The sequence below is a fragment of the Pteropus alecto genome, unplaced genomic scaffold (assembly GCF_000325575.1).
Source record: "Pteropus alecto unplaced genomic scaffold, ASM32557v1 scaffold86, whole genome shotgun sequence".
Classification (NCBI taxonomy): domain Eukaryota; kingdom Metazoa; phylum Chordata; class Mammalia; order Chiroptera; family Pteropodidae; genus Pteropus; species Pteropus alecto.
The window spans coordinates 11,355,277-11,366,154 of record NW_006442109.1 but is presented as its reverse complement, the minus strand read 5'-3'; the positions used below and the strand labels follow the sequence as shown (position 1 = coordinate 11,366,154).

The 10,878-nt window shown below is 35.6% G+C and overlaps 1 protein-coding gene across 11 annotated transcripts in view; it reads right to left on the bottom strand.

The window, feature by feature from the left end:
* Positions 1–10,878, bottom strand: part of HERC1 (HECT and RLD domain containing E3 ubiquitin protein ligase family member 1) — a 163,650-nt gene that overhangs the window by 52,790 nt on the left and 99,982 nt on the right. For 10 of the 11 annotated variants that reach the window (XM_025038950.1, XM_025038949.1, XM_015595937.2 and 7 more), the window contains 5 exons: positions 7,210–7,449; positions 6,750–6,833; positions 4,670–5,190; positions 2,085–2,860; positions 619–817 (listed from right to left, as the gene is read on the bottom strand). In XM_025038950.1, coding sequence (XP_024894718.1) covers positions 619–817; positions 2,085–2,860; positions 4,670–5,190; positions 6,750–6,833; positions 7,210–7,449 — 1,820 coding nt within the window. The remainder of the gene's footprint in view (positions 1–618; positions 818–2,084; positions 2,861–4,669; positions 5,191–6,749; positions 6,834–7,209; positions 7,450–10,878) is intronic. The other variant, XM_015595942.2, reaches the window with a different exon arrangement.

Sequence of the window (10,878 nt, the reverse complement as noted above, 5' to 3'; positions counted from 1 at the left end):
AGCTCTACCTAGGACAGCTCACAAAATAGCCCCTCTCTAAAGATCTTTCAAAGTTTTCATTTTATGTATACATCTGGCAAACTGAAGCAAAGAGAAACTTAAACATTATTTGAAATGTACAAATTTACTAAAATAGGGTTGGTTGAAGAAGCATCAAAGGACATGTTCTTTCATTTGAAAAGCAGACTTGTTTGATCTTACAGTAATAATAAAGGAATTATGCTTTAAAGGGAAATAACCAGAGGAAATTATTTTAATGGAGGAAAATTATTCTCTTGGGGGCTATAATGTTAAAAATACAAGTATTTACTTTTTAAGGAAAAAATATATTCAAAATCCTAACCCCTCCCCACACAAAAAAGTCATTTTATAAGACAATAGAGTGCTAGAGTACCTGGTTGTCAGCTGCATGGTAGACTGACTATGAGATAGGGGCAAGTTGTTAAACTTCTGAGAGACATTTTCAACTTTAGTAAAATGGGTTTGACCATATGATCTCTTAGGTTTCTTCTAGCTCTAAGAATGCTTTAAGTTGGGCACATTTTTCATTAGAGAACAATCAAACGTTCAGAACCACAGGAATCAAATATAGCAGGCTTTAAAGGTCAACTTCCCTACCTGAGAAGACTTAGTGGCATCACTCCTGGGGACTCAGATGCAGGCACGGTTTCTGTATCAGTGACTGGAGTGGTGGCAGTTGTAGTATCCTCCAGTGAGCTGCTCATAAAGGAAGTCGTACTTGAAGCTGATGGGCTAGTGGTAACTGGAGTCTGTGCCTGCTGGGCTTGGTCACTTTCTTCAGCTTGTTGATCGATCTCTATATACCAAGGTAAAAGTTAAGATAAAGGTTAAGAAAGTAGTAAGAATTTATTTTTTCAAATGTGACATGGGAATGAAAAACTTTTAACCTCTAATTTGGAAAGTTTCTAAATATATTTCATGAGTTATCGATTTCTATGAAAGATTTACAAAAAAATGTCCTTATATATATATCTTTGTAGTCACGATTGTACTCACAATTGTAGACTAAAAATAATAATGTTAACAAGCCCTTGTAATTAGTCATTTTTTTAGGGAAGGTTTTCTCAAAAACAAATAGTCTCACTTATGCTTGTAAGATTTGACTAGAGATACTCTAATAAAATCTGATCATTAAAACTGTTTTCTTAGCACTTTGATTTTGATGCCTATCTTTAAACAGGCAACAATGAAGACATGTAAATACAAGAATAATAAAATCCTTGACAGGAACTCCATGCTTCAAAAAAAGGCAATGCCTTGCAAAATAAACTACTCCTAAAAGTAAAAAACAAACAAACAAACAAACAAAAAACTAGTTGCTACAAAGATAGCTAATTCTATTAAAGTTTGCTAAATGGCCAACAGACCTTCATAATCATCATGATCTTTACACTCCTATTAAATGCACCACGCACCTCCCTCTGCCTATTTACTGCCTAAGCTAAGAAGGGAAGAAGGGGAGTAAAATAAAGGAAAGAAAGGAGGGAGAGGAAGGGGTGGAAGAAAAAAACAATGGAAGTTCCATGGAGGTAAGGCACTTTGTTTTATTCACTGCTGACTTCCCAGAACCTAGAAGAGTACCTGGCATATAGCAGGCACTCAATAAATTTTTACTGAATGAATCTCATTTTTATCGCAGAATTCATATTACCTCCAAAGGTGGAGATAAAATATAAAACAAGGTTTTTCATGTACAAGGCATAGTCTATGAAAGTAGTACTTTAAAATATCCTTTAAAATGTCTCTGAGAAGTTATCGGAATAATATATATTTTGAATTAGATCAATAAATACTCGAGTAACTTTTGTGGCATGAGTTAAATTTGTTTTACAAACTGTAGTAATAATTATTAAATTCTAATACTTTATAGGTCTAAAATAGAAACTTATAAGTAGATTATTAATATAAAAGAACTGTTCATCTTGCAATGGGAAAACAATGTGAAATTGCTTTGGCCAAAAAAACATTTTTATAAATCACTTACATAATACATCACTTCTGACAATTATAAATAATTTCAACGGCACAAAAGCAAAACAAACAAAAAAAATCAGATAACATACCTTGCTTCATTTTTCCCCCAAACTGGTCTTCTAAAAGCCCATGGACCACTAATTTATAGATCATGGCTTGAGCTCGTTCCAGATCAGCTAATCCCAACGCTCTCTTTATGGGCGACCGCATGACTGCTCGCTTCACCATGTGTCGCATCAAGAACTGCAGGGCTGCACGCATCTCCACATCTTCGTGAACAACTGGAGAGCTCGCACAGTCTGAGTTGTGACCATTTTCAGCTAGAACTTTTGGTATCAGCAACAGCTCAGCATATTTACTACAGCCAAGAAGAGCACTAAGTGATTTCATAGCACCGAGGTAGAGATAAGACAGCTGGACTGCTCTGATTTCTGACTGGGCTATGTCATGGTTTTTGGACATGTGTTCATGATTTTTTCTTTTTCCTTCTGCTATTTGATGTTGGGATTCCACACCTGGCAGAGTTGGATCTAAGGAAAATGAAGCTATTTCGTTTTCTGATTTGGAGCTTGTGGTACCTTGACTTTTGACATCATCAGATGTTAAGCCAGTCCGCATATCTAAAGCAGATTCACTCTCAGTTTTCTGCTCAACATCCCCTTTCTCCTCAGATTCATGTCGGTGTTTCTTTTCATGTCGCTTGATGCTCTGTTTGCTTATGTCTTCATGAATGCCAGTCAGATACGTGAGGTCCAGCAACACAGAAGCCGTCAGACCTCGGAATCGTGCCACGTCGAAAGGCAGTGGTTCACAGGGTTCCAGATTATACAATGGAGTATCACTAGGCGACCAAAAAGTTGGGAAGCTTTAATAAAGATCAGAATGACACAGGAAGAAGCAAGTGAGGGATAGACAGGAGGAAGATACAGAAAATAATGTAGACAAAATAAGATGCATCATGTACAGAGAATAATTTACACAAACTAGAGAAGTCATTACAAACAGAGAGAAAAATGAGTCTATTATGAGAAAATGGGGAGATGTGATGTAAAAAAGCAATGAAATGTGCATGTGCTTTCAAATAAGAATATTCACTATAATAAAAGCCAATAATTAGCAAAATTTCTGTATGAGCCAAACAGTAAATATTTTAGACCCTGTAGGCCACATGGTCTCAGTTACAACCTTTGAACCCTGCCACCATAGTGTGAAAGCAGCCATTCATAATAGAGAAACAAATGGGTGTGGCTGTTTAACTTTATTTACAAAACCGGGAGGTAGGCCAAATGTTCTTCAATTCCTGATGTAAGCTATTTGGAAAGTTTGTATAATAAATCTGGTTTATTATGTGGGTAATGGCCATTTATAATCTACTCCAGAGAAGACTTTTTTTCCTTAAAATATGACTTCGTAATTTTCAATTAATGCTTCTAACTTATAGTTTAAGCAAAAATATGATCACATATTTCCTGATATTTGGCAAGAATTTCCTGACGTTTAAAAATGTTATATAAAATGTAATAGAAAGCTTGAGGAAGTATAGAAAGTTTGGTGGTATACCTTTGTATTATTAACCTAAATCTTGGTTCTCGCTTAACTTTCCCAATCTTATTTACTCTTTGCCTTGTTTCTCGTATTTATTTTGCTATATTATAAGCATATTAATAAGGCTTAATAAATCCTTTCTAAAACAAGGCAAAGGATAAAAGAAAAAATATTTCCACATAACACTGTAAAATTTTCATTGGTTTCTTACCTTGGAAGAGTAGGAGGAGGTAAAGTTTATTAACTCCTGAAATTGTGTATAAACTTTATATATGTGTATTTTTCAGCTGAGAGGGTCTATAGCTATTGTTAGAATGTAAAGCAGTACTGCCTCCAAAAAATACTTAAGAACCAATGTTTTAGATATTGTCCCATGTCATATTAACATTACAAAGCAATCACTTTAAGCAGCATAATGAACAGCTGTATTATATCATCGATAAATCCCTATCTTCAAATAATACAACTATGTAGAGTCAATAGATAAGTGAGTCAATCCCCTTATCGATGGAGATACTTGGCATATTTTTAACATATGAAGTTTCTATTTCACATAAATCTTATCTGATTGCAAAACCCATCTAAATGCTTTTAAGTACATACACAGTTTATGTCAAATGTAATTTTTGTGTCTATCCAAAATGCTGCACATACACCAAGGGGATAGAAATATGTGCTTAAAAAAGGCAAGAATACTTAAAATCACAGATAACAGAAAACCTAATTCTAGTCACTCAAATGTTCCCCTTCTAAATTCAAAGCCCTCCTACACAAAATGTAACTGACAGATTTGCTGGCTGGCTCTCTATTCCAATGTGTAATGAAAATGATCGAAAGGCAGGAAGTCAAATGAAAAACAGAAAGAAGGATCCTAGTTTAACTTACCATTTCTTCAAAACACAAAACAAAAACTATATACTTTATAAACCACTAGTGTTCCAAGGAACACAGATTTAGGAAATATTCCTTTATGAAATCATAGTACTCATACCCAAATGCATGAAAAAAAGTATTTTAAAAAGTTAACTGGCTGCTCACCTAAAATACATAATTACTCATTGTCCATAGGCAATGGCCCATGTCACCATTAAATACTCATTTGCTAAAAGTGTAACTTAACAGATCATACCTGATAGTAATTTCTGCTTCATCCCACTGGACCTTGGCAGATGTGCTGCCCTCTTTGACCACTCCCAGCAGTGTAGCATGGCGCCCAGTTTGCTTGTGAACACACCGACCTCCAACTCTAAGACCAGCATCAACTCCTCCTATCACTGCCAGCACAGGCCACACTTCTATGCAAAGGGTCCTCAGCTGTGGCTCTGAGAGGTCGGCAAGGCCATGTCTACTGTGTTTACCTTTCTCTTCTTCTTTGCTCTCCTTCTCCTCTCTCATTTCATTTTCCTCTCGGCTTTGAACCGAGCGGCTTTTCTTTAGCTTCTGACCTGACTCTTTAATACATATCTTAATTTTGTGGAGCCTTTCCATCATTTTTTTGTTAATGCAATAAGTCCAACGGTCTGTTCGGTGAAGGATTCGGATAAGCTGAATAGTGGCCTCTGCCAGCACTGCTGCTACTGGACTACAAACGGGGTCTCCTGGAAGTAAGTCTCGAGGTGTGCCACGCATCTGCATATCACAAATTTTTACCTGTAAAAGAGGGTAGCAAATGTGTGATATTAAAAGTTCTCCTAAACTATCAGACATTATAAATTCTAGCACATGTAATCCCATGTTGAACTAGTGTTTGGTCTCCTAATACATGTGTGTTATACCACTAGCCCCAGATCTACTAAAGTTAGTAGCAAAACAGTTCTCTGAAATATGCTGCCCAGTCATTTAAACTTCCCGCAGCCTCTGAGTATCAGAGCTATTGCAGCCACACAAAGGAAGGATACAGACCAAGGTATATGTGACTGACTCGATTTAGTCAAAAAAAAAAAAAAAGCCTTGAGGATCTATTCGCTCTCATCCTTGAGACTCCAGAATAATATTGAGTCCTGGGACCATCTTATATTATTCAAGGGGCATTAAAATAAAACCATAAATTTAGATAATTGAGATAGTCCCAATATAGGCACACACTTCAAATAAGACATATATAGAGAGATTAAAAGAAGAGCAAGACTTAAGTTCAAATCTTAACTCTGCATAATCTTAGAAAATTATTTAATCTCACTAACCCTCAGCTTTTTCATCTGAAAAGAATGGCACTAATAATATCTGTTTCTTATGGTTATTTTAAAGATTAAATAAGACTATGCACAGAAAGTGCTTATTAGCACAGTGCCAGACATATAACAAATGTTCAAAAAAAGTCAATGGCTAGCTTGAAATTATACCTTCTTGAAAAATTTTAAAATATATTTAAAAGCATATAATAAAAAGTAACTTTCATGGTTAAGATTTACCAAATCTAGCACTTCCATTATAGAAATATTGTAGGGGGACAGAGCATATTTAATCCGAATTCCAGAAATAATTTAGCAAATAATCTGCCAAATTACAAATGTCTTTATTAATAAATATTCTGCCAGAAAGAAAAAGAAATACAATATATATGATAGCATGAAAACTTTCTACTAAAAAATAACTAGAAATTCTGGAGAACTGACCTAGGTTACACTACATCTTTAAGTGAAAGGATGGGAAAGAAAACAAATCCACCCACCAGCACAGGAAGACCACAAACAAATTTGTTTCTGCTTGGGTTTTAGACGAGGAGAAAAACAGTTTATGCTGAGTGGGTGATCTCTTTAATATGATCCTCCTAAAGGTTTGGGGATTAAATTTATACCACCTACAAAATCTGAGAATCCCCTCAGCTGAATGAATGAAAGGCAGCTGCCCCCATCACAACTGGAACTTCCAATATTCAGCTGATGATATCTGATTATATTTAAGATTATTTCTATATTTCTCTCATATTCATGTGTCAATAAACCAGATTATCCATAAACTATTTCCTACAATTTTTATAACTGCACATATGCTTGAAAGTTGACTCGCTATACTCACATTGCCAGAATATCAAATAACACCTTAAAAGGGCTATTTTTAAGAGTAAGCTAACCTTGTAAAACTGTAAATTACCTGAGCATGTACTTTCAATGGTAGAAATAACATATTTATAAGCTTTACCTGATGTTAATGAATATTAATAAAAAATGACAAATATCTTTTATGCTTTATACTTGCGGTCTCATTACCTTTTCCCCTGGGTTGCTACTATAGAACATTACACACGGGTACAACTCTGCTGCATCCACATCTTCAAAAGCTAATTTGGGTTCCTAGAATGTGGCAGAGGTGATGAAAAGAAAATAAAAATATTTTTTAAAATTGATGATATCCAATCACCTTAAGATTCAAAGCTCTTAGACAGAATGAAGTTACTAGAGCCAAATCTCAATTAACCTTACGAACCAAGGAAATTCCACATGTAGTAAATAATCCTAATTTGTTCATCTGTTTCAATAATCTTACTTGGATTTTACTATCTTTCTGTTGTTTATTTAGTGCTGATAAATACTATGTGAACAAAAAGGTATTAGAGAAAAGCAAAGAAGAATGGATAATCTATAAACCGAATAACCAGCACCTGAATAACTGAGTTGAATGTAAACAAAAACAAGAAAACATGCAATGCTTGTGAATGAGTTTCAGTACCTCTCCGTTTTTCCCAAAAGAAATGGTCCTGGCTTCCATGTCTAACACACAGGTAATGAAATCTCCTTGAGTAAAGCTGGACAATGTCAGAGTCTGTTCTCCATTGTGATAGAGGTTACCACTGTAGGCCCGATAGAGCCACATATCCGAGGTAGTACGGTGGTTAAAGTCATGTACTGGCCAGCGAGAAACTCCAACACATGTGCCTTCATTACCTCTGTTTTCCTTCACAATGTAAAACTAAAATGAAGATGGTAATGTTCATTAAAGTTCAAAAATCTGTTTATATACTATTAATTGCATAAACCAATACTGGGGAATATGTTTATAGATAATATTTACACATTTATGAGAATATAAGTTTATCTTCAGTCTAAGTGAAAATATACAAATGAAATAAATTATATCATTTTGTGAAGATTTTTAAACAAATTTAATCTTTACCTTGTAGAATATTTAGAATAATCTTTGAGTACTTATTTTAAAAAAATTGTTTTTCAGTTATAGTTGACAATCTTATATTAGTTTCAGGTCTACAGCACAGTGGTTAGACAATTATATAACTTACAAGGCGATCCTCCCCCATTAGTCTAGTACCTATACGGCAACATATATAGTTAATACAATATTACTGACTATATACCCTATCCTTGAGTACTTATTTTAAATAAAAAATTTCAGCTTACATTTAATTACAAAGTTGAAGAAGTATGTCTAGTCCAGAAAATTATTAATGGAAAGTTTCAATTCTTTACATACAAAATTTCCAACTACTCTCTTATGTATACTTCTGTGCAGAAAAGAGTTAAATAGCAGGCCTGAGACTATTACCTTTAAAAGGGCATGCTTATAAAGGTGCCTTGCCAGGCCTAGACTATTTGAACAAACATTGTAACTGTGGTTTACACTGAACGCTGGCTTTCCTTCTGGGAGTATGGAATTTTGGTACATTCCAGGCAGAGGGTACTTTCATAACCAGACCCCAGAAGAAATCTTGGGCACTAAGTTTCTAATGGGCTTCCCTAAAGCACTGCACACATGTTGCTGCATTTTATTGCTAGAGAAAGAGTATGTTCCATGTCACCTCTCATGGAAGAGAGAGAACATAAGGAAGCCTGCACATGAATTCCTCCAGATCCACTTGTGTCTTTTACCTTTATTCAGCTACATATCCTTACTGTGTCGTTATAATAAACGTACTTAGTGATAAGTACGATTACATGTTGAGTCCTATTAAATCTTTCTAGTCAATAAAGGGGTGATCTTGGGAACCCCTGACACAGTAGTGGGAACCATGAGACTCACTACAACTACAACTCATTAAAATATAGTTACAGCGTTACTTTGGGAAAAGACAACTCTGGTGTCTAGTGGCTGTAAAGTTACATATGTTATGAAACAGCAGGTGAGTTGCTATCTGTTGTGACAGATAAAAGTTACCTGTGGAATTCAAAAACAATAGATCCAAGTAAAAAATATGCACTTCAAGCTGGGAAATCATCAGCCTCTAAGAGTTGGCTCACTGGATCCCCTGAATGCTTTTGGCCTTGCTAACTAATATGAGCGGGGAAAAAAAGAGAAGCCAGGGAAAAATTTTTTATTCTCTCCTCGAGGCAGGGAAAGAAAGGGCCCCAAACATTCCCACAAATGGACTATGGATGGGCCAAAGAATAAACATTAGTTTGCAGTTGTTGTTCTTTCCTTCAGGTGGCAGGAGAGAGTTCAAAAATCCCTGAAGGTGAGTTTTGGGTAGACCAAAAATATGAGAAGCATGTGCTGTTGTTTCCTCCAAGTGAGAAGAAAAAAAATATTAAATCAATTCCCAGGGCTGGAGCAAAGCTTTATTTAAGCAAACTGGAGAAAAAAAGAAAGAAAAGGCCACTTCAGCTATTTTCTTTAGCTTAGATGTAGCAGTGCCCCTTGCCCAATCTATTCATCCTGTAAATGCTAAATTTACCACTAAGGGTTTGAAAACTTGAGATCTGAGATGCGGAAAGTAAATTTTAAAAAACAGCTTTGTTTTGTGGCTACTGCATCTGGATGTATGATAAAAACCGATGTAAAATGTTATGTGCTTGTAATTTCATAAATGTTAAGAGATCGTCCTGATCAGTGAAAGCTGTAGAGGCACAACTTCCTTGTTTTTTTGCCACCAGTGGATAGAACGGAATTTAAACTTTCTGTGTATTAGAAACAAAACAAGTGTCTATAACTGATGATTTTTTGCTATGGTTTTTCCCCATTGGAGCCTCTGGAAAAAAGGAGACAAAATAAGAATGGCATTCCCCATATGGAGATAGATATAGAGTTTTTAAAAGCAGTTTTCAGTTGCCAATGAGTTCTTATAAATTCAGATATCTGTCTGACCTTTAGAAACATGATTTTCCAGCCTGAAGTACATATTTTTGAGTGGGTAAATTTGAACTCAATAAGACTGACAAGACAAAAAGGGCTTAAGAAAGCCTCGCTTGTTATTTGGGCTTAAAACACAGCTGTCTGCTCCTACAGCATCTGGGCTTTATTGCTGCCAAAAAAGTTGCTAGCTTTTTAGAATCCTGAATTCACAGATTCTAATTGCCTGGACCTGACTCTAAGCTAAAACCTGATACTGTCTGCTATAGGGTGTTTCAACCTAACATAAGTTGTGCTTAACCAAAGGCACCAGCCCAATGAACAAAACTCAAACTCTGGGACTGTTGTAGATTTAGGATTCCTCTGTGGGTCATAAACTAGGAAGACATCATGAATTCTGGCTGGATTGTCTGGGACTCTTGCAAATGCCCTTGGGAAAAGGGCTTAGTCTTAGATTTCTGACACAGAAACTGATTACCTTCCTAATTTGTGATTCCAACCAAAAGCTGAAAGTTGGCATGCCACAGGGAGTAATGACCCCTTTGTTCACTCTTAACAAATTGGACTCTAGACCTTTTCTTAGGGATGTCCCACTGCTATTGATTTACTTTGTTCAGCTTTTTGGTTTAATTGTAATTTGCAACAACAGACTGATAGCTTGACTCTACATATGTCTCATCTTTCTTCTGATATACATGCCTTAGTAGATGAAGCTCTCCCCACAGACTGATCTTTTCTAGGATGTTCACTGGATAAATGATTATGATAAAAGGAGGTAGAAAGTTTTGTAAACCTATTTTGAAAAAAAAAAAACATTTTTAATTGGGATTTTGTCCTGATCGATTTTAACCTTTCTGATTAAGTTGTATAAAACTCTTGTGGAAATTCTTTAGTTTCTCCTGTACCCAACCCATCTGGACAAAAGGTTTAGATGAAGATAAAAAAATGACTGGAAAAGTTTGAAGTTGTCTATGCTACCCTGAACAAGCCTGATCCTGTCTGATCTCGAAGCTAAGCAGGGTCGGGCCTGGTTAGTACTTGGATGGGAGACCACCTAGGAAGACCAGGAGTGATAAAGGTAAAAAATAAATAAAGAAGGGATTATAAACTGACAAGGTCCTTGAAACCTGTGAGGTCAACCCAGGGTTGCCTCACCTAAAAAAAAAAGTTTGAAGTTATAATTACTAAATGGGACTTTAGTTGCTTTTAGAATAAGAGTTAAAAAATAAAACAAAACAAAAAAACAAAAAACCCAAGCCCTGGGGAAATGTGGAGGAGTGGGGAGGGATTAATGATCTTTTGTTTTTCAGAATTGTT